The sequence below is a fragment of the Mauremys mutica genome, chromosome 1 (assembly GCF_020497125.1).
Source record: "Mauremys mutica isolate MM-2020 ecotype Southern chromosome 1, ASM2049712v1, whole genome shotgun sequence".
In the NCBI taxonomy this organism is placed as follows: domain Eukaryota; kingdom Metazoa; phylum Chordata; order Testudines; family Geoemydidae; genus Mauremys; species Mauremys mutica.
In genome coordinates, this window is record NC_059072.1 from 341,796,520 (window position 1) to 341,821,869 (window position 25,350).

The following is a 25,350-nucleotide window of genomic DNA, read 5'->3' on the forward strand; positions in this document are numbered from 1 at the left end:
CTCGTCAGGGGACAAAGATGAGGAGGCCAGAGGCGGAACGGGGTCCTTATGGCCCTCCAGCTCCCTGACCTCCACCTGATCAGAGTCTGGGGCCTCAGTGATGACCATAGCTGTGGTGGCGGTAGCCTAGCCTTGCAACAGGTCTTGCCTCTGAGTCGTCTCAACAGTGACCTGGGTTGGCGGTGGGGCTTGTGCCAAAGTTGCCTCAAATCCCCAGGGCATAGACCGGTTCTTGGCTGGCTGGGGTGATCGGAGGCCACTGAGTGGGAGCCCCTAGAGAAGGACCCCCGGGCCCAATGGTAAGCCTAGGGGTCCAAAAGAGCCATTGTGCTGGAGGCTGCCACCGTGGGTGCCATGCCATCGATGCCTCCCTCTGTTGCCTGTCAGATCTATGTCGGCTATGACAGGAATAGAAGGAGTCACCATCTGAGTCTGATGAGACAGATCTCGACCATGATGACCATGGGGGAGCCAAAGGGTACTGCGCCGGGGACCGGTGCAGAGCTGATGATGCGGGGGACTGGTGTCGAGGCGCCCGTGCTGGGAATTCGGCGTTGGGGACTGGTGCCGGGAATCTGGTACCAGGAACCAGTGCCGGTCCTCTCTAGGAGCCAGAGATGGTGCTGCAGCATGCTCAGTGCTGGGGAAGGGGAGCGATTTCTCGCTGCTGTCGGGGAACCCCACACGGAATCCGATGCTGGAGCGTGGTGCCTTGGCGACAGCGATCTGGAGCGGTGCCTAGGTGAATGGTTCTAGGCAGGAGAGGGTGACTGCTGCATCATGGCCGGCTTGCCTCTTGATGGCACTGGTCGCAGTGGTGCCAGAGGCTTTCCTCTGACCGTCGGGGACTGAGGCGCCGTCATGGCAATTAAATCTCTAGGGACTTCAAAAAGTGTTCGGGCTGGGGGGTAGCTCTAACTCTTCCACCTGGCACTGCCCCTCCGGGAAGCCGCTGGGCGCCGGACTCGATGGTTCCCTCGGAGGAGCCAAAGTCAACGGCTCCGGGTGCTCCTTCAAGGGATGCACCAGTGCAGCGCCTGCCGGTCCCACTGTTTTCAGCACCAGAGAGCATCCCCTGTCTGTTTTTCTATGCTGCTTGCATGGCACTGGGTGCAAGCGGTGCCAGCTTGTTTCCGCGGCATGCAGTGCTGGAAAGCGCCAGTGCCTAGAGTCCTTCCTTGACACCGTGTCATGTACAGATACCAGAGCACCCCGTATGGACGCGCTCATGGGACTGGGAACAGAAAGCGCATTTCATGAGCAACTGTTTAAGTCTGAAATCTCACTCCTTTTTTGTTCTAGGGCAGAAAGCCCTGCAGATCTTGCACCTTTTTGTCTGGTGTGCCTCCCCCAAATACTTCAGACACGAGTCGTGAGGGTTGCCCGTTGGCATCGGCTTTCTGCAGGTTCTGCAGGGTACAAAGCCTTGGGCTCATGGCATGCCCCAGGGAGGGGACTAGGGATTGGGGAAACCCCGCTCCCAAACCTCACTATACACACTGCTAAGAATAACTACAACTAAACTAAACTAAACTAACTACACTAAAAAAAGAACGCTAAGGGAAGTACTTGCTAGGTAAGCCATCACCATTCCAATGACCATCACTGGCCGTAAGAAGGATCTTAAAGGAATATGACCAGAAAGAAGACTCTACAATATTACACAAGTTCAATACAAAATAATTGACACCACGAATGTCTCCGATATCACAATGAAGAAACTACTGTCTCATACTTGCACAAAGGATGAGTTAACCATGCACCTTGTAGGAAAATGCTCCAGAATGAGAAGAACTGTGTTATTGCATAGTGTAATGGAGTTGCTGCCCTCGCACTGTTCAGTGGAGTTTCTTTGTAGCTGCCAGGAGGAAGATGACACTAAGATTACTCTGGGTTTTTGCATAAGGCACACATGCTCTAGTGGTCTCTCAGAGACACTATCCCAGACTTCTGCAAAATTCTGTTTTTGTGCCGGCTGCTGGAGAACAGAATTGCTGTATATCCCTAAGAGATGTGTTCCTATCACCTGGACCATTAAAAGCCAGTGGACTGTCAGGTGTCCATGCCCTTTCAGGATGTGACCTACTGGTAGTTTGGCTGGAAAGACCAAATTATCTTATTGGAAGGCATTTGATTCAGCCTCTGAAGACACTTTCTTCACTCTGAAGATGCACAGAGACAGTCACTGATGAAGTTATAGATGCACTGAAGGCGTTCATATACTGAGTTTACCACTGGAAGACCAACATTACGATGTTTGCAGAGCTAAGATGGTGGATGTTTTCCAAGAAGCAGGGAAACTGAGAAAAATTGCCATAAACAAGGGGTGTATTTATATTTGCTATCAAGAGGACAAAATTACAAAGCAATTGCATGAATGGCTCTGGGATAACTGAGCACATTCAAAACTGCCCTCTCCTATAGGGCATGGATGGGTCTTGGATGATGGACTGATCATATCAGTTATGTGTGAAATACCACACACTCCTGAATCAATCCTTCAGCTAATCAAATGCTTGTGTGCAAAGACCAGATGCTCACCACCTTGCAAATATTTGGCCAGCAGCCTGCCTTGTATAGAGATATGCAAGTGCAGCATAGATGAGGATCAAGTGTGACAATGTGTCTAGCAGCGGTGCCCTAGACAGAGATGACACTGATGACAAGTTTGATGAATAAATATTTTCAGTACTACATGTCAAGGCTAACTTCCCCAGGACTACAGATGACTGTCTTTTTTTATGTAAGCAATGCATCCTTGTGTGAATGTATAATTAAAAAAATGATTCTTAAACATTTTCTTGAATATATAGCTACCTAATTGTTTTAGGTTTGTCATGTGGCAGAAAGGGCTTTTGAATGATACCCAACTCGACCCATGATGAAACTGTATTATCAACATTTCAACCAATTGTAGAACCTGGAGCTGGGAGTCTGGGATGGGGGTCAGGGGAGCGAGTCCCCACTGCCATGACGCAGAGGGCGACACCATTGAAATTATGATTCTGTAGATTTTTACGACTCAAATGTCAACTCCCTTACCTTTCTACCATTAACTTGCCCACAGACTTACACATGCTCTCAGACTAAGTACTATTGGGTAACATCCTTCTGCCTAAAGCTATAGTCCTGCTAATGCAAACAAATAATCTACTCTGAAGATAATCTTGTTTCTGGTAGAATGACAGACTTTGAGAGTTGCCAGACCCTATCCTTGGAGGCCTAACCTATCTCATCTAGCCCTAGCTGACCTATGGCCTTCCTTCAAAAGGATGAAACAGGCAACAATGAAATAACAGTTAGCTTCAGCAAGAAAAAACTCAGTTCTTTATAAGCCTTCAGAGAATAAAAGGAGTTTATCCTTATAGTTTTTAGGTTTAAAACAAAAGGACAGTAAATTCATCCCTTACTCTTGGTAAGAATACCTTGTGTCATTGAACTCCAATTTATTATTCAAGATACCACAGTGGCAACTAAGGATGCTATTCTGCAGCAATTCCACACAAGAAGCCACTCTGGAATCAGACCCTTCTAACTGAGTTGTTTCAATGGAGAAATAAAAACTATACAAAACTGCTTTTAAGGGCTAAAAAGGGAAAAATTAAAAAGGTTATACACAAGATATTTAATTTCTAAAGGGAAATCAACTTGTGTTTAAGAGTTCAGACCCTGTACAGTCACAAATTATGAAGAAATTCTGCTTTCATCCTTGTCCCTATGGAATGTTCATCCACATCACAAAATCACCACATGGCAGCATCAGATTCAAAACTGGTTTTCTCTGAAAATACAGAGGAATATGACACACTCCTATATTTATTTGAAAACAAAATTGAAGAGTGAAACTAACATTGCTCGCCATTTATTAACTACATTTTTCAGAGGAATGGACAATCAAGTAATATACGTTCAAAAGCTTGTTCGAAGCTGGTCCAATAAAAGATATTACCTTGTCTCTCTTCAAAACAGATATTATATTAAGCTGTTGACTCTTAGTTGCTCCTTTTCTTCCATTTTAATTTTATTTCTATAGTTTTAAACTAAATTCTACCCTCAGACACACTTCACTAACAATTGTGTGCCGCTATCTGTGGCCACAATTTGGGAATTTGTTCATCATGATATCATTTGTTTTAGAGCAGGTGTTTCTATATATTCAAGTGACAGTCATTTACTAAATGTATTTTATTTTTAATGAGAAGTCAAATAATTACAATTTTTCCTTATAAACTATTTCAACAAAGCAAAGTTAATTCACAAATTTATGCCCCAATTCTACATTCCTTGCACACCCAAAATTTCCTTTGAAGTTGGCACAAACTATACTGGGAACTGAATAGATTTTCTGGTTTCCATTAGATTATTCTATACATTTATTGTTGTTTTATATTCTGTCTATTTGTCACATATGGCTTTGGTTATGCCAAAGAATAATAAATTCTGGAACATACTAGCAAAGCGTCAAAAAATTTCAAGGAGGAGAAGACAATTTTTAAAAGTTAAGGTAAAAGTATTTCTCTGCTGACTTCCTCCTAGAATCTCTTCAGTAGAGGCAACTAGCAAATACACCTGAGTTTAACTCAATTTTTACTTTACCTTTAATCTTTACAGATCAAGGGGCAGATACTAACATGTCATTTTGTAATAAAATTTAGAGAAAGGAATCCACCTACTCACTACCCTGTATTCATGTAGATTCCTCCCTAAACTCACTTCTGTGATGCCTCCAGTATATTCCCTCATTCTTTATCTACTTTTTTAACTTAAAAAAAATTACAGACCCACAAAGAGGTGCGTATGCATAAGAAGTCACCATTCTCCCCTACTGTTCATGGTCTCCAATTATATCAAGTCTACCAGTCAAATGATAAACAATTTGGAGTGAGCTAACCATTTTTATAGAAATCAGGGCATCTTTGGACACTATGAAATAAATAACTTCAGCTAAAACGTGTGTTAACAAAACAGGCAGAAAAGTTCTCAGCACTCAACTGAGGCTTCAAAACCAATTCACTCTCCTCCTTCATGGCTGAAACTGACTATTCAACCATTTAAAATGGATGATCCAAGAGAGATTGAGACTAAAGATCCAATAACAGTGGCAACTGACAGTTTTCTTGTATTTGACAACCAGTCTTCTTAGCTCAAAAGAGGCACTCAGTCATTTGTACACTGGAGTAGCTGTGCTTAGGAATCATTCTTCATGACAGAGGCATCAGAAGACCCATACACTGAGCAGTAAAGATAGCTTTGGAAGATGAATGTTCTGCTCCCCTCCTCCCCAAGGAAAGTACACTTACATTTTTTAATAGGAAATTAAATAATTTAAGCACTTTATCCCCAGAAAGCTATTATAATCTGCCTCTCCAATACAAGCTTTTAATTTTCAGTAACATACCATTTCCTGACAGCAGCAAAGAATCCTGTGGCACTTTATAGACTAACAGACGTTTTGCAGGATGAGCTTTCGTGGGTGAACACCCACTTCTTCGGATGCAAGAATTCCTGACAGGATTTCTTATTCTGATCTCCCTGACAAAGTTGACAATGCATACAGAGCTTCTGTAAATAAGTTACCTTTGCACTGTTATTCATTCTGATTTAGCAAAGAAATCTTCCAGCTACAAACCATATTTAGAAATACCTCTGACGTATAACAATCCTAAAGCTTAAAGATGAACAGCAGAGTAGTTTTATTTTTATGTTTTTGTATTTCCCCTTTACGACGATGTATGAAGGACAGCCTCAATGTTTTTATTGTTTCCTGCCCTTCCCGTGCCCCAAAAAAGGCTCCTCTAAAAGCATTCCTTTGGGGGACTCTCCATCTGCATGTGTATGTGCATGCTCCCAAGCTGGTATCAGAATTTACAAGAGTTTCAGAACACTAGTCTGGGATGCTTATACTGAAATAAAATCCTTTAAGAGCAAAATAAAAATGAAGGCACAGATCTGCAGCCTAGATCCATGCATGGAGGTGACCTTCCCTATAAGAAAGAGGGACTCCACTGTGTTTGTAGGCAACTATCTTTCTTTGTATTTCTGCACAGAAACTCCCTTTTTTGAGAGGGGGAAAAAGAAGGTGGATACGCACACTGAAACACACAGATTAAGCATTTAGTTTATAAGATTTATGTAAATACAAGAAAACATCATCCCCATAAATTAACAGGACAGCAACAAAGCATTCAGACAAAAAGGACAGAAACCAGAGATGTCAGAGCAATCCGTGAGAGCAGAACTTTTGAACCCCTGATAATAATGACATCTTTGTGATATGAAAGCAAAGGGGTTAGGGGATCAGATGTCTGGTATCACATCACCATTTGCTCTATAATGTGCCTGTAAGTGATTAGGCCTGGCATGCCCTTGAGCTGAAATCATAGGAAACAAAATGTGCCCAAAACAACATTAATTAAATCAGAATCAGCTTTAGAAGATTCCCATTGATTTTTCAATCTAAAATGGTAGAGTTTCTGAAGCCTTCTGGCACGTATTCATGCACCACAGACATCACATTACAAGTCTAACAAAACATGAACAGAAGAATCATTATGCTACAAAAGTTAAATAAAATGGTACAATAATTTTATAGCATTTAGAATAAATTCCTCTGTACAGAAAAGATGCCTTGCTATTGAAAGGAACTTTTCTAATACATTGTTCTTTTTATGGTACACAAGCTAAAAATATTTTATTAGTGATTTGTATTTAATGGTTTCTCTTATATGGGTTTCAAGGCAGGCAGTTAAACTGGAATGAAGATTTTACTAAAAGCTGTTCATGTAAACAGAAGGGAATACTATTGTACCTTTAATTGAATTATATAGTTTAACTGATCTATGGTTCTATGTCCCATTCTGCTGAGAGACATGGAGGAAGGTGGGGGAAAAAACAGTGGAAAGGACCTTGAATCTGCAAAACCACTCCAGCATTGCCTTTTCCTTCTCTTTAATTAGCACCAGGTGACTGGGGTTCCATGGTTCTACAGTGAGGTAGAGAAAAAGAGTATGCACAACATTCTCTCCAGTTGGAAAACTTTAACCTAAGACTATTCAAATTAGCATTATATTATTATATTTACCTTTAAAACCCTTCTGAGAGTTATAATAATCTGGAATCTAACCCCAATAGCATGGAATTTCTCAATATTAATGCATAGATGATTGTAGCAAAGCGAGACTCACAGGTACGGTACCTTCTGCTGGTTGTCCTGGGAATTAGCTCTCCAGCATACAGAACGCCTCTTACTGACCGGTGTCTCGCCTGATGCTGGCACCCATGTCCCTCCTGGCCCCCGGTGCCCTTCACCTTCTGGTGCTGCCCCAGCAGTACCCCACCATGCTCTGAGGAACCCCCAGAGCTTCCCACGCTTCCAGGGGAACCCCCAACCCTCTCACCCACCTTGCCTCAGTGGCTACTGCCAGTCGTCATCTAGTCCCCGCTCACTGGGGCAAACTGCAGTCTGTAAACCACTCATGACTGGCAAGGGGGGTTTGGACCTGCTGCCTTTTCCTGCCGCCCAGTACCTCTCTTTAGGCCTTGCACAAGGCCTGCATCCTGGGGAGTTACCAAGCTGGTGCTGCCCAGCTCCTCTTGCCTTTCTCCAGCACTTCTCTATCTCTGCTACCCTGTTCCAGGCAGCCAGGTCCTTCTCTCTCCACAGCTAGAGAGAGGCTGACTTAGCTCCTGGCTCACAGCCCTTTTATAGGGCCATTTGTCGCCTGACTGGGGCGTGGCCCCAGCTGTGGCCGCTTCCCCAATCAGCCTAGCCTTTCACAGGAGCAGGGTAACTGCCCTGCTACAATGATAAAAATGCATAGAGTAGAAATTCAAAATGTATTAGACACTGGTGAACTTTTGGAGGAAGTAAAAGTCTGTATGAAGGAACTAGCTCCACCCAGACGGCTGGCACAGAAAATTAACAAGGTTTGGGGGAAGATAAATAAAGTAGGGGCAGAGGGAAACCTGAAACTTCTATGGGGCTTTCTGGTAGGGCAAAGACATCTGCTAGAAGTGTCCGCAATACTAAGGTATTTATCCAGTACAGGATAAGGATGCTATTTACATATGTATTGGAGCAAGGACAGGTTGAAATCACAAAGGTAAATTAAGGAAAAGTAACAAAATATAAGAAAAGGAAGTTAATAAAATAGAAACCAGGGCTAAATTATGCATGTACATACACAAACACACACAAATATAAGAAGTTTAAAAGTAAAAACACGTGAACTAGACTGTTTGACCATGGACGCATAAGATAACAGGCATTACAGAAATATGATGGAAACACAAAAATAAATGAGATATTACAATAGATAGCTAGACTACGCTGAATGGATAGATTAACATTATAGATGTGGGAGAGTAGCTTTATATGAAAGAGATGTCATTTTAGCTAATTAGTTATATTTTTTTCAGTACAGAAGACCATACAGTGAAATCTGTATGGGTACAAATCCCGGTCATAAGCATACACAAATAGACTAGAAAATTGTACTACCGGCCTCCTGATCAGGACATGGATATTGAGTGCACTACAACAGCGAAATCAAAGAGGCAATTAAGCAATAATGGGTGACTTCAACTACACACATATACACTAGCCAAATGTCACAACGGGACAAGATGCAAAGAAATTTCTCAACAACTTTAACTATTGCTTTTTGGAACAACTAGTTTTAGAGCACACAATAGGTGAGGAGGAGACATTATTCTTGACTTAGTCCCACTATAAGTAACACATAAAAGTTGATTCAAGGGGTAACTATCGGTGAGACATGAAGTAACAGTGACAAAATATAATTAAATTCAATATCACAGGAGAAGCCATTGCACCTACAATCGGGTTGGTGAAACTATCTTTGGGAACGCGAATTCTTTTTTTAAAAAAGGGGGTGGGAGAAAGTTAGTCAAAAAGACCCTAAAGGCAAAAGTAAGGTAACAAAAATCCTTGACTGTCGCTTGGAGGTTATTTACACATACCATAGCAGAGTCACAGAGGACATGAATATCCCTAAATAAAAAAGAAGCAAGAAAAAAACAAACAGTATAGTTAAAAGGGAAGGTACAAGAGTTGAGCCAACTGAAAGCCACCCTTGGGGAAGCCAAATGAAAAGAGCACAAAACTATTGCAGGGAAAACATAAAATGGAAACTAGCAGTGCTACGAGGGAAATCAAAAAACAAACAGCCAGGCATCAAAATAATTTTTAAGGCATATACAAGCAAGAAATCCATGTGAATCTGTGGTCCACTGGAATACAGGGGTTAAATGAGCAAGTAAAGAAAGTAAAGATATTGCACAGAAACTGACTGATTTGTTTCAGCAGACTTCATTACAGAGTGTGTTGGAAAAATACCTACCCTAGCTTTTCTCATTCAAAAGGTACAAAGGATGAATTACTGTTGAAGACTGAGGTGACAAGTGGAAGTGCTGGAAAAAAAATTATAAATTAAAGACCAATAAGTCCCCAAGACCAGATGGTATACAGTCTAGAACTCAGGAGACGCTTACAAACATACTAGCTGAGCTACTAGTAAAAATATACACTCTCTTATTACAAACACATACAATAGTGGAGGGTTGAAGGTTAGAAAATGTTATGCTGGTCTTTAAAAAGGTGCTGAGATGATTCTGGGAATTACAGATCAATAAACCTTATTTCAGTACCAGGTATTGTGCAGGTACAACTGTCCACCTGTACACTATCAATTATGGGACTGGAACCAAGGATTAGAAACTAGCTTAGAGACACATGCAATTGTTCTGGAAAATAAAGTTTTAGTGATTTATAAATGACCGACATTTACTTGCTGCTTTTGTACCCATTAATGTACCAAAACTGAGAAAAACATACTTCTTTGGCTCTTTACAGTAGACTATGTTATTGAAATATCCATCATCCATGACACCCTTCTATCAAATGCAACCTAGTATCTTTGAACACATGGAATCAATAGCAAATATGGTTTTGATTTTCAAGTAAAGGACACTCTACTGAACCAACCAAGGCTGGACAATGATTAAGTCACAAAAATACAAGACCTATCCATGTGGAAATAATTGCTTTCCTAGCTCTATTGCTCTCCAAGTTGGATCATAACAAATAGAAGTTTTCTTAAGAAACCTTCCAATTTTTTGAAAAACAAAACCCAGGTGTTCTGTGGCTATCCCAGTATTGTTTGTTTTGTTTCAGTACAAAATTATAGCACATTTATTTTTGTACTCAAATTAAAAGCAGAATCAGTATTACAAAGGAAATGGAGGCCATGCTGAAGATAGCCATCTGTGGATGAAATAGCAAATATGGAGCAGTTATAGACAAGGCCACCAATGCTTCAGTGATGTGTGCTGATGTTACATTCCTGTTTGACAGAGAGATGCACCGGTCTCAATGAGATAAGCATCTCCTTGACTGGCGGTAGAAGAAAAATGATCAAGGGCATAGTAAAAAATCTTATAAAAAAAAAGATACAAACATTTTCCTTCATGCCAATTTCAATTATTTAGTGAAGGCAGGTATCTGTGAGATTGTTAAAGATTAATATAGGTATTTCAAATACTAAACTAGACCTCATCATTCTAACAGGATCCTGGATAGCTTATTCCTTTTATTCAGTATGTCCCTAAGAAAATGACTTTGACAAGTGTCAAACAAGTTTCCAAGTGAATTTTCCTTTTTTTTTTTAAATCAAAAAAAAAATCAAGAAGTCAAATTTTCTCCCTCATACATTGTTCCTCAAAATTCCTGAAGGAACTCTGAAAATCCCGCTTTATTCTTCCCTCTGTACTCTCTCAGAGCCCCATGGCATGCACACCATCATTCCAAACAATCACAACTCAATATCAAAGTCTATTAAAGCTGTGATAAATGAAGGGGAGAGAGGAGGTAGCTCCCTTTTTTGGACACCCATTTAGCTATAAAATCCCGGTTAGTAGCTGTTCTCTACTTGCTTTACCTATAAAGGGTTAAAAAGTCCACAGGTAAAAGGGAGGGAGTGGTCACCTGACCAAAAGAGCCAATGGAAAGGCTAGAACTTTTTAAAATTGAAACAAAGAATCCCCTTTTGTCTGTCTGCTGTTCTCTCGGAAAGCAGTGACAGGGCTGGAACTATGCTGTAAAAGCTTGCGCCAGATATAAAAAAATAATCAAATCATAACTAAAAACTACTTATTTGAAACCCCAGATACGTAAGTAGATCAGGAAATGTTTAGGAAGACACGATTAGTTTTATCTCTTTTATTTCTTTATGGCTTGTGGATTCCTCTGTGCTAACCCCAGGTGTTTTTGTTTTGCTTGTAACCTTTAAGCTGGACCTGAAGAGAGCTATCTTGATGCTTATTTTTTGTAATTTTTTTTTAATCTAGCAAAAAGCCTAAATTCCAAATGTATTTTCTTCCTTTCTGTTTGTAATAAAATTTACCTTGTTTGTTTTTTTTTAAATAATCCCAGGCTTGGATTTTTGTGTCCTAAGAGGTTTGTGCATGTTGTTTAATTAGCTGGTGGCAACAGCTAATTTCCTTTATTTTCTTTCTCAGCTTTTCCCTGGGGTGGAGGGGGTGAAAGTGTTTGAGGGTACCCCACAGGAAGGAATTCCCAAGTGCACCTTCCTGGGTTCCACCGGTGGGGTGGGGGGGTTGCACTTGTGTAGTGGAAGCATCTACCCATCCAAGGTCAGAGAGAAGCTGTAACCTTGGGAGTTTTGTGAGATCCTTTTGTAGCTCTCTGCAGTCTGCCTGGGACTTAACTATCTTGAGTAGTTTTGTATCATCCTCAAATTTTGCCACCTCACCATTTACCCCTTTTTCCAGATCATTTATGAATATGTCAAATAGGACTGGCCCCAGTACACATTACGAAATTAAATGCTACAGTGTTTGGCTGCTGTGGTGTTTTCCCCACCACAGGGATGTTAAATTTAATTATAATATGGTCACTATTACCAAGTAGTCCAGCTATATTCACCTCTTGGACCAGATCTGAGCTCCATTTAGGACTAAATCAAGAACTGCCTCTCCTCTTGTGAGTTCCAGGACTACTGGCTCCAAGAAGCAGTCATTTAAGGTATCAAGAAACTTTACCTCTGTATCCGGTTCTGAGGTGACATGTACCTAGTCAATATGGGGATAGTAGAAATCCCCCATTATTATTAATTATTATTATTATAACCTCTCTAATCTCCCAGAGCATTTCACAGTCATTAACACCATCCTGGTCAGGTGGTCGGTAATATATCCCTACTGCTATATTCTTATTATTAGAGCATGGAATTACTATCCACAGAGATTCTGTGGTACAGTTTGGTTCATTTAAGATTTTTACTTAATTTGATTCTATGCATTCTTTCACACATAGTACCACTCACCCACCAGCATGACCTGTTCTGTCCTTCAATATATTTTGTATCCTGGTATTATTGTGTCCCATTGATTATCCTCACTCCACCAAGTTTCTGTGATGCCTGTTATAGCAATTTAATATGAGGCACTCTAGTTCACCCATCTTATTATTTAGACTTCTAGCATTTGTAGATAAGCACTTTAAAAACTTGTCACTTTTTAGCTGTCTGCCATTACATGATGTAATTGAATGGGGCTCTTTTTCATTTCACTGTTTCTGATCTGACCCTGCCTGTATTTTATCATCTTCCATCCTCTGCTACTCACTAGAACATAGAGAATCTCCATTAATAGATCCTCCCCTAAAGGACGTCTCTGTCCGAACCATGTGCTCCTCCGCACCTGTCGGCTTTCCCCCAGCCTTTAGTTTAAAAACTACTCTACGACCTTTTTAATTTTAAGTGCCAACCATCTGGTTCCATTTTAGTTTAGGTGGAGCCCATCCTTCCTGTTTAGGCTCCCTCTTCCCCAAAAGTTTCCCCAATTCCTAACAAATCTGAACCACTCCTCTCTACACCATCGTCTCATCCACGCATTGAGATCGTACAGTTCTGCCCGTATAACTGGCCCTGCACGTGGAACTGGAAGCATTTCAGAGAATGCTACCATGGAGGTCTTGGACTTCAATCTCTTACCGAGCAGCCTAACTTTGGCCTCCACGACCTTCTTCCCTATGTCATTGGTACCTACACGTACCACGACCACAGGATCCTCCCCAGCACTACACATAACCTATCTAGATGTCTCGAGAGAACTGCAACCTTCGCACCAGGCAGGCAAGTCACCATGTGGTTCTTCCGGTCATCACAAACCCAGCTATCTATGTTTCTAATGATCAAATCACCCATAACTAGTACCTGTCTCTTCCAATAACTGGAGTTCCCTCCCCCTGGAGAGGTATCCTTAGTGCGAGGGGATACCATGACATCATCTGGAAGGAGAGTCCCAACTATGGGATCATTTCCCTCTGCTCCAGTTGGATGTGTTGTCAGATGCTACCGGTATGGTGCTCTGCTCTGTTTAGTGTTGATATCACTCGGCTGCGTGCGTGTGTTCCCTCTGCGTGCTGTCCCAGCTCTTCGAAGATAGCTGAACAGCAGACCCGAAGAGAACCCCCAATGACCACAGAGTCTAGTAAGGTACGAAGGCATGTCGGCCAGGTTTATTGCCGTATGGACACAATTGCAGTTCCCCCTAGATCGTTACTCTACAGGGCATACTACGAGAGAGTGCCTCTTGGCAATGGACTTGGCTCAGTCAGTGGCGGGACTTTCCACTGCCCCCTCGGCGGACAACGACACCGCCCCAGGGATGCATTCTTATACACAGGTACAAACAAGTTACACATCCCTCCTGACGTATGAGGTGCAACCCCTCTACGTAGCAAGGTACAACCCCTTTACGTAGTAAGGTGCCGCCTCTCACCTTGTACATGTTAGTTCGAACAAAACAACTCTATCCATCATATTACCCTTTTGGCCCTGTCATTGGGATGGGTCAGCCTGTTCCTTATTATTCGTGTGGAATGTACAAGTATGTGAATGTTCTGATATCTAGTGTTCAATACCTTTTAGGTACGTATCTTCTTGCAGCATTAGCCCTTTCCTTGCCAGCTTCTGTGAGCAGGGCCTGCCTCTGGCTCACAGCTTAACTTTGCTTTATGTTAGCAAAGTCTTGACCATTACTTCAGTTTAGGCCTCAGGCCTCATACCAGGCCTCTGATACCAAGGTTTATATCTTAGGGCCTCCTCTTACTACAGGATGTTCTCCTTCCCTGAGACTTTCATCGTCCTCCACAGCACAGAGGCGGTCGACCTGGGGGTGGGACCATTCTACTGTGTCCCAGAAAGTCTCATCTATGTACCTCTCTGTCTCTCTTAGCTCCTCCAGTTCAGCCACTCTGGTCTGCAAAGCGCATACACGGTCTCTGAAGGCCAGGATATCTTTGAACTGAATGCACTCATATGCCACCTGCCCATAGGGCAGGTAATCATACATGTTGCATTGGGTGCAATAAACTGGATAGCCCCCACTCTGTTCCTGGATTTCTGCCTGTGTTATCTTTTTCCTTCTGCAGCTCATTCCCTTGTTGTTGATTTGTTTTTATCAGGGGATGTTTTTGGCTTTAAGTTTAAAGAATGTTAAGTGTATATAGCACCCTCTCACACGACCCTGTAAACTCCCTCGCAAAACTCCCCTGTTAGCCGCTCCTGTTCACTAGCTCCTCTGGTCGCTTAGGAGCAGGCTTTTTAAAGTCCTGGTCTTCCTGACCCCTGGTTAAGGGTTGATGGGTGCTAAAGGGCTTAGGAATCAAAACCTCATTAAGAAGCTCTCAGCCTTACCTAGCAGGCCACTAGGCTCAGAACATGGTCCCCAAAACAAAAAGACCACACAATATATTTCAGTCAAGCAGCAAGCACACCACAGACACAAACACACACACTACAAAAAACAAACTTATTTACAGTAATGCTGTTCGAAGCATGTGCTAAGAAACATTGCTTTAAATCTAATATAGTTTGTCAAGTTAGGCACTCAAAAGCATTTTAGCTTTATTTTTCTTGTAACCATTTCTGACTCTTATGCCTCATTACCTGTACTCAGTCAAAAAACTACGTCTTTGCAGTTAATAAACTTGTTTTGTTGTTTTACCTAATCCAGTATGTTTAAATTAAAGTGTCTGGGTAACACTATTTAAGGTAGTGTATATTATTCCCTTAAAGGAATAACAGATTTAATAATCTAACCTGTCCAGGAGAGGGCTGGACAGTACAAGACATACATACCAGACATACATTTTGGGGGGCGAATCTGTGACTGGGAGTGTGTGGGGATCACTCGGCAGAGGTAACCAACGCTGGTAAAAGCCAAAATGTAACCACATGAACCTTCAGGATGTGTCTGCCATGCTGGAAATAGCGACAACGAGTCCTGTGGCACCTTATAGACTAACAGACGTATTGAAGCATAAGCTTTCGTGGGTGAATACCCACTTGCGTCTGATGAAGTGGGTCTTTACCCACGAAAGCTTATGCTCCAATACATCTGTTAGTCTATAAGGTGCCACAGGACTCTGTCACTTTTTACAGATCCAGACTACCTCCCTGATACTTGACACCATGCTGGAAATAGTGGCCCTGGTGGGAGCTACTTCAGCAAGGCTTTGTAACCTAAGTTTGCGGGGCAGAGTGACACTGTCCCCCACTGCTATGGATTGCACCCCAGTACGTCACAGTATTTATTCCTCATTTTCATCTTTAGAGAAAAAAAGACAGTCTTTTGGTTAAGGCACTGTACTAGCTCTCAGAAGATAGGGGTTCACTTCCCAGTTCTAGCATAGACTTCTTGTAGAACTTTGGTCATATCATTTAATCTTTGTGCCCCAAATGGGGATGACAATACTTCTTTTCTCCCAGCCTGTATCTGTCTCACCTGTTTAGACTGTAAGCTCTTTGGAGCTGGAAGCATCTCTTATTAGATTTGTACAGCACTTAGCACAATGAGCCCCAGACTGGGCATATAACAATATATTTATAATGATAAATCTGTGAAAAATGCTGGTTCAGTTCTTTGTAAAGAAAAGCCAGGCCCTGACTCTGCAAACCCTTAAGTATGTGCTTAACTTATGCCATCACTGCACCAATGTAGCTACACAGGTCTATTATTATTGCCATGTTCTCCATTAAATTTCTTACAGCAATAAATTGTCAGGAAAGCACCTACCATGGAGTGAGCACACCAATTTAATAATGGAATAAAATAATTACTTTCCTTACATTTGTATATTTAATTACAATTTTAATAAAGTAAATGCACCAAAGATAAAACAATTATTGTATATTTGTATAACTGATAAAAATAATATATTTAAATTTATAGTATATTGCATTTAGTTTGCTTTATCCACAAACAAAAGCTTTTGAAATTCTCTTGTTAAAATAGAGACAAGGTGGGTGAGGGAATATCTTTTATTGGGCTAACTTTAACCAACATGGTAAAATACTTATTTACATTGTAAAACAGTTTCTTTCTGAATTCAAAGCTGTTTATAGTATGTAAAACATAAGAATTAATGGAACCAATCTTCAGTGAACAGATAAAAAGGATGAAATTTCCAAAAAGTATTAAGGGAGTTAAGCACCCAACTCTAGCTGGCTTTCAGTGGGAACATAAATCTCTTATGCACTTTTTAAAACCCCATCCAAAATGTCTTATGTATGGATTTATAAAAAGACTTACGAATGAAAAATGGCTAAAATCCAAACCTATCATGTAGAAAGAGATAAGCAGCTAGTGAGGTCTGAATCAAAGAACATTTTAATGGACTCTTGAAATCTTCAAGAGACATTCAAAACCCGTATTTTTAAACACATGCTAATGTTTCAATGTTTTATCTTTCATCATTCAATATAATCTCATTTGAATTCAAACTGAAAAGTTTTACTTGGGTTTGCCACAGGAAAGTATTTGCAGTTTAACTTCCATGACTACATAATAAATATGCTTGCATAACAAAATATATATATGTTCCATTAACAAACATGTGCTTCTATATGATTCAAATTGGTGGCAGTTCAAAGGGTTTTGTTTCATTTTCCACTTCTGTTTGAAAGGAACTGATGTTTTTTTCAACATACTTTGCAATTTACTATTGTTAAGCTTTTCTGTGTTTTTCTAACAGTCATTTATTTATTTCTCATTATCTGCAAACTTTCTAAAAATATAAATAATACACAAACAATAATTAAAACAACAACCTACAACACAGAAGACAGACTGATTCATTTACCCAGGTCAAGGTGTGATGCAGTCACCTGGACACTGGGTTAAGAACCACACACTCTTCCATGCTAATCTTGGATTTGACCAAGACTCTTTGCGGTCTTGGGCAGGTCCCTTAATCTCTATCTGTTATGTCTGTCTCAATCTGTAAAATGGAGATAACAATACTTAGCTATGAATCTTGTAGCAATGTCCTGATGATTAATTGTTTGACATTTATTAAGCACTTTGAAGATGAAAAGCATAATTTAAGTGGTAAGTATTATTATAGCATTGAAGGAAGAAATATTTGCCTTTCAAGAAACAATAACTTCTATTTAGTAGACAGCTTTCTCTTACGAAACTTTCCAAACTAGCACCTAAAATGTCCATCAATGTAGTCTATGACTCTATTGTCGTCTCATAATATATTAACAATTAACAATGAAAAGAAATAAAATTAAATTACAATAATGGCAGGAACTAATGCACAGTTGGGATACAATATGGCAAAGCATTCCCAGTGGAGTTACCATAATATCATCACTGCTCAATGACACATTATCTGTGATAATAATCTAACTCAAACCACTTTAGTCTTAAGAAGGTTTTAATACAAAAGAGTTGACGTTTGCATTGTGGTAAACAATACATGGACACTGGGTCTGCTTTCCATATAATACAATTTAAATTAGATAAAACATAGCCTCTGTACATTCTGTGTACCAGGAGACTTGCCAAGTTTCACAAAAGCACTGTAGGTAAATTCATATAGATGGGAAGGGTATTTCTGCATCTTAGAGCATTTGAGCTTAAAATGTTTAGCTCAAATTAACAACCAATCAGTGTAACTAGAACACATACGTCAAGATTCATTCTCATCAAATCCTTGTGCCTTCTGCATTCTGCCATCCAGCCCACTCTTAAAATAAATGAAATGCTGCCTCTCTCCTGGATAAGGGCCACAGATGTAAACAAAAGCCATTACACTGATAATAGCTGGTGGACTTTCCCTATCTTCCACCAGAGCGGTTTGGTCTAGCACACATTCCCATCTCTGCCTAGCACACATTCCCCAAAACAGACATTAACAGAAAATTCTATGACAAGAAAAATATGCTGAATCGTGAAGTTAATTATACTCTTGGCTTTTGTTACCTCTCCTTGATACTATTAAATTTTTTGGCATTAAGTCACAGCACAGTTCTTAACACTATCTACTTCATTTGGATAAATGACACTTTGCAGTATCATTTCCAACTTTCATGCCAAAACCTCAACAGGAATTTTGTAATCCATATAAATAGCAAAATGATACAGCATCACAACATACATTTCCCATTTCTTCAAAGGTAATAAAGAAAAGGCTTAAAAGTTCTGCACCCATACAGAGGAGATGGCTGAGAAGATGAATTCCCTGATACAGAGAGAGGCTGCAAGCAGGAAGTGAGAGAGAAGGTTTCCCCCAAATATTCAACATTACAAATTTCAAATCTATCTGGTCTTGGAAACTGGCCAGACTTGGACCAGTTAATGATTTCTTCTTTGTTTGATAAGAAATTTTTTTCCAATTTGTTCATTGCAATGCAACATGAGGATTTGTAATTAAATTCAAGATGAACCCTAGTTTTTCCTCTAAAGTTAAACATTCCTGCTCCCACCTACATTTCAAATACTGCTATGAAAACGTAACTAAAATTTCTCATTTGGAGAGTTTCCCTCTCAATCTGGCCTTTCCAAGAAACAACTAGACCTTCTTGGATTTTTATTGCCAACTTAGCACTTCTCATACTGAACATGGTCAACTAGAGCTTGAGTTCAAGCTTTAATTTCCTCTGTTTTGGCTCACCATGAGCACTTTCTTTTGGGCACCATTCAAGTGTCCAGTTTTTTCTTGGAAGAAATAACTGTGTTTTTATAGGACTCTAGACAGTTTTGCTCCTTTTGGGAAATTCATTCTATTTACTGATGTCACTTCTGATTTTCAGGCTCAGATAGCTGTAATTACACAATGGGAACTTGTATCCAAACATCTTGTTTGATTCACCAAACTTACGTATTCAGGTTTTAACATGATAATATATTCACGGGAAAAAACCTCATGCACTCACCTTTCCTTCTTCCCCTGCATCCTTTCTACTGAATAACGCTGATCTAATTATGTCAGTGTCTACACTACAGACTTCCTCCCACCAGTGTAAGTGCCCTACTACACAACACACTAACTCCACCTCCACGAGAGGCGTAGGGCTTAGGTCTGTGTAGTCAGGGCAACAACAGGGGAGCAGGGGGCAACTTACATCAGCTGTTGGCTGTCTTGTCCATTTCATGGACAAGAAAGCCAGGCAGCTGGAGCTCCCCTGGAGAGCTGGGCAGCTGGACCCTTCTCCCAGCTGGGAGAGAGGCGAGAATGGACCCTGGTCCTGACCAGGATCCGGGCAAGAAGCCCAGGTGGCTGGACACAGTTCCTAGTGAGGGGAGCTAAGGCAAGAAGATTGGGCAGCTGGACCCCGCTCTCAGCTGGGAATGTTGGCTGTCTTGTCAATTTCACCCTGAGAGCTGTGAAATTGAGAAGGCTTCCCAGCTCCTGGTGGGGAGCATGTGGGACAAGGGGGAGAAGCCAGGCAAGCTGCACCCCATTCCCCAGGAGTGAGAAGCAGGGAAGAGAGAAGCCCTGGGTGCCTTCCCCCCACTCCTGGCAGGAACAGGAGGCAAGAAGGCCCCGGTGGCTTTTTCTCCGCTCCTCCCCACATTCTCAGCTGGGAAGGAGGAGTAGAGGTGGGGGGGGGAGGAGCCTGTGGTGCAGCTGGGCTCCTAGCAGGGAGCTTCCAATAGAGCTGAGAAAACAGGCTCTCAGCTCCCCCACACTGCCCCATTTGGGTCGGCAGAAGTGCTCCTGGTGAGGATGCATACCACCAAACAAAGGAGAGTAGTATGGACATGCACCACCGCAATCACTGCAGTGGCTGTATTTACATTTCTAGTATAGACATACCGAGTCTCCTAAGCAAATACTTTAATGTTACACCACTCAGTGCTGTAATTTAGGTAAGTAAAAGTTCTCCCATCTTTATGCTATATTGAAGCGTTCCATTGTATCTTTATCAGGATTTACTACTACTTTTACTTATTATACTAGTAACTGGCGTAGTCCATAAATATCACATTCAGTATAATTAGTGCTCTGCATTTTCAGTTTTTACTGATTTTCACTAATTACTAATTAATTAAAAAATTAGGTTTTTTTTAATTAAAGGAGTTCCAGTTTTACTGATTTACACCCATTTATCAATCCACTCAATATTTTTTCAGGTACTTATTTTTGTTAACATTAATGCTTTACACGGTTATTATGTGCTGCAGCTCTGACACTGAAGCAGTTCCGCAGTGTAAAAAATACACAGTGGAGGTTGGAAAAATCAACCAACGTTGATTGAGCTATGACTGACTCACAAGGAGAGGCTGCCCGCCTATTTCTTTGTGTCTGTTTAGTGGGGTGCTGAATTTAAACAATCAAGTATGGACAGATAAGATAAAAACTTAAACCTGGGGCAAAAACACAAATCTGTGTCTAAATACCAACAATAAAATCAGTGCTTAGAAATTATCAAGAAAAGTAAAGACATGAGTGAAGAGAATCAATTGTGCTTCAAGTACTGCACCACTGAAGTCAGTGTTTGTGCTGACAGAATAAAGGAGCATGTAGAAAGCAAGCAACACAAGAAACTTGAAGAAAGTGAGCTTTTGGATAAACAGTCAATATCAGGAGCATTCATCAGGGCTTTAACGAAAGAGAGGACACAGCACAATTGTGTCAATGAATTTGTGTGTGCTCTTTGTTTCACCAGACAACCACTGTTAATTGCAGAGGGGCCTATTGGTGACTTTGTGCGACAATACCATCCCGCAGAAAAAATGTTTACTAATGCAGACAACCCCACTCAAAAGTATCTGAAAGAAAATGATGCTTTAGTATCTAAACTGATGCAACTAATTGATGGAAATGTGGTGTCTCGTCTCTATTTTTGATGAGTCTCTTGATACTTTGGAACATCCAATTCTTGGCCTTTTGTTTTTGTTTTTTTTTATTTCAAATCAAGTAAACTCGCATTATTTTGTGGTGATGTGACATTCATCCTCTCTACTGGCTGCCATTTTCTCAACACAGCAATAATTGACATGTTTGAGATGTACCAACTAACTTGGAAAAATGTGGCCACAACTAACAAAATTCTGCTTTCTACTGGCTAAGTTCACATGGGAAATTAAAATCAATCACAAACCAGAGCTGCTATGTATTACCTGTCCTGCTCATCTGATTAACACTGAGCTGTCAGCAGCTACTGCTACAGAAGAAATGAAAGATGTGAAATTCTGCATCACTGGATTCCAGGCCATTTTAAAGCATGTGAACAAGCTGAAGGCTTTGATTTGCACAGTGAGAGATAATTGTAGAGCCAAGTACTGATTAGCTACCCCAGTTGTGGCACATCAGTGGATGTAAACAAAGCATGGACTGTGCCAATGTGTCTCCTAGAGATCATCCTGAGTTTGTTGGTTCTAAAGCAGAAACTCAGAAGAGGCTGACAAATAACCAAAATGACTGCCAGATTCTGCACACTAAGGTAATGTTCATTGTTGAAAACTTAGAATCACTGTGTGACACACAGAAAACATTAGCGTTTTCTTCGACTACTGCTAATACGTTTGCTAATACAGACTTTACCTTATCCTAACAACCAAAATCTCAGCTAAATTGAGCACAAAAGCTGCAGGACAAACATATGATGAGAAAACCCAACTATTTCTGAAAATCCAATAAACCAAGAAAACATTCAAAATCTTCAATACAATGCTTAGCGAAAAATGGAAAATGACAGTGGCTCGTAATCTGAACCCTGAAGTGTTTGGTGCATATAGAAAATGCCTAAATGTAACTGGTCCCCTGGAACTGAATTTTCACTCAGTCAATTAATGCTCACCCTTAAAAATACTGGGTACATTCATACTTAAATTATATGTTCCCTGTCTCTGGTCTTTGACATGGTGGATTTATTCGTCCATCAAATAAAGGAAGATCAAGCAAAGTCACATAGATAAGAGGAAGCACAGTGGCAATTCACATATATTTGCCTGCATTGATTAGGGCTGACATTTAATTTCCATCACAAACTCAGGCATATCAGAGGCTTTCTCCACCAAGGAAGAGACATAGGCAAATTGGAATCTAGGCAATTTCATAAACTGTGTTTAAAGCATTTTAAGGTACTATATCTGCCTCAACTCCCATTGCCAGGATTTGAGGGTTTAGAATCACATTCTTTTATTCTTTACAAATATATTTCTCTTTCCAGTTGTGTGAAAGATAGTCACAAAAAACAGAGGAAACAAGGAAAGTGGCTTTTCACAAAAGGGCTGTCAACAGCTCTAAGTAAACTGGAAAAATATTTTTCTTCTAATCTTAGTTATAGTCAACTTAGGTATTACAAGCGACAATAATAGATCAAACATTTTCAGTGTGATATATAAATTGACAGTATGTGTATTCAATTCACAGTCCCTGTCCTAGCATAAATGTCTATGAGACATCAACGCTTTGAAGGGTCTGATAATAGAAGAAGTTGTTGCTGGGAAATTGGGAAGCAGGAACAATTTCAGTTCAAACAGAAGGATACTAAAACCATATAGGAACAATAATCTTATTCATAAAGCACAGAATAAGCAGATAGTTCTAAAAAAACCAAACATTCAGAACTGGAAGGGCAGCAAAAGCCAAATACCCATCAATACAGACTTCCTGGCTGCCCACTGTAATGTCTGTACTACTAGCTTTCCATAGAGTAATTGTAAGAGAAGGTAAATGGCTCAAAAAAGCTCCTGCTCCACATTGGTCTATGATCTGTGAATGCAACATTGCAATAGGACTTTTTTTTTTAAATCAACAAGGTAAAAATAGTAGTATCAGAGGAAGTGATTTAGGACTGACATTTGTATTACCACCATAATGCTCATAAAAAAGATAATTGTTTGTATTAGTCCACTTTTAAAAAGTGCAAGATTTAGTTAATAACTCTTTAAAAAGCAAAATGAATTCTCCACAATCCACATGGATCATTTCAAGCAAACCACATTTCTACTTTACAAGTATTAGTGCAACATTCATTCTAACACATATAACTAAGTACACCCAAATGAACAGCCTCGTGTACTGTGCTCTGTGCTATCATAAGAAACACCCAGAGATCATGTCTCTCAAGACACTTTCTTCGAAGAGGTGGAGAGAAGCTGGACGTGTTGCATTTATTCCATACATAGCATCCTGCTGGAGAGCGCATCATATTTCCCACCCTGCACTTCAAGATGGAGGTGTAATTTCCAGATCAAGGAAGCATACCCGCATTAGCTCTGATCAAGCTAGCATGCTAAAAATAGAAGTGTAGCAGTGGTAGCATGAGGGTCTAGCTGCTAGAGAGATCACTTGATCATTGCCTGTTAGGTTCACTCCCTTTGGGGCACCTGGCATTGGCCACTGTCGGTAGACAGATACTGGGCTAGATGGACCTTTGGTCTGACCCGGTACGGCCGTTCTTATGTTCTTATGCCCTGAGAACAATCCCATCTGAGATGCTAGGTACATACTCGGGCAGCGAGCCTCTCCTCTTGCACATGCTGCTACAGCTACACTTCTACTTTTGGCACATAAGCTTGACCAGAGGTAGCCCAGATATGTCCCCTTAAGCTGGAAATTACACCTCTATCCCGAAGTGTAGACACACCCATAGTGACCAGTTGCGGAGAAGGTGAAGAGCAGTATAGAAAAAGCATAACGGACCCCATGTTCAGAACTGCTATAGCAAGATCAGATCGCAAGATAAAGAAACCGGGCCAGGGGAAAGCGGACACCTTTGTCCAATGCACAGGTACTCTACTCCACTTAAATAGGGCGAAATTAAGGTAATTTCAATAGCACAGAAAGAGAATATATGCTATAATATGATTGGCAATGTACAGCAAGTGCTGGGTCAACTAGACAAACATTTTGCATTTAAAATCAACACACGATATGATGAAATCGGGTAGCCATAACAATACACTTGAATTTTCTAGAGTAATGACCCAAAAATACTACAACTCACAATAGTTTCATATGTAGTTTGGACCATTACTGAAGAATACCATAACTGAGTATAGTATTTTCGATGGAATTGAGAGCTACTTAATCAGCAGAATGCAAATAATAGTGTCTCCATGTATGTCAACCCAAAGGATAAACAAAAAAACCATCACATACAGACACAAGCAGATATGAACAATATAACAGTCATACTTTAATTAATTATTGTCAAGTACTTGGAACATGTAATTAACCCCCATAATATTCCTGTTAGGTAGTAAAGAAACAAAGACGAAAATATGAAGTAGCTTGCCCGTAGCCACCCATCCGCAGAACCAGGAACTTCTAAAAGCCAAACTCATGTTAATTTCTCAAGACCCTGCTCCCTCCTCAGAACGTTCAGTAAAGAACCATCAGGGCTAAGAATCCTCCAGTGAGTCACCTAGATTAAAGCGCTGCATCATGATTCAATGTAAAATGAAATATAAAGAACATGCCTTTCCCCAATGCACAGGATCTGGGCTCTCTACTCATTTGCAACAAACTGTAAAGCAGATAGACACATTATCTACAAGACTATCAACTCTCCAGTTATCTGAATATATATCCTAAGAATTTACAAAATATTAAATTAAAAATAAATAAAACTTTACACCATATATGCAAAAACCATTCAATCTTACTTCTCCATGCCTTAAAGGTGTAATTGCTCCTCTTGCTACCCCCATTCGAAAAAGGGTTTCCGTGGCCTGCATATAAAAATAAAAAATTGTTATTTTGAAAAGACAATATAGTAATGATGACTATTATTGTTCAGCTATTACACTTATGACTAAAATGTAAGTCAAGCTTATTAATTGTTTTACTACTCAACCATTTAAATAAGAATATTCAGAAAAAAATCCTACATGGTAACCTTCTTTCAAGGGCTATCAAGCAAAAGAGACACTTTAGGCTGAAATCCCTGCATATGTGCCATTTTATTTATGTTGTCAGGGTTTTCAAAGTTTCTGTTTTAGTAATATGAGTGTAAAGTAATGAAGAAGCTTTGAAGGCCACACCATGGGATGAAACCA

General features: G+C 40.4%; 1 protein-coding gene across 3 annotated transcripts in view; it reads right to left on the bottom strand.

Annotated features, from left to right (window-relative positions):
- TMEM135 (transmembrane protein 135) overlaps positions 1-25,350 on the bottom strand; it is a 387,108-nt gene that overhangs the window by 189,008 nt on the left and 172,750 nt on the right. For 2 of the 3 annotated variants that reach the window (XM_045020247.1, XM_045020252.1), the window contains exon 5: positions 24,958-25,023. The exons of the other annotated variant lie outside the window; for it this stretch is intronic. In XM_045020247.1, coding sequence (XP_044876182.1) covers positions 24,958-25,023 — 66 coding nt within the window. The remainder of the gene's footprint in view (positions 1-24,957; positions 25,024-25,350) is intronic. 3 annotated transcript variants of the gene reach the window in all.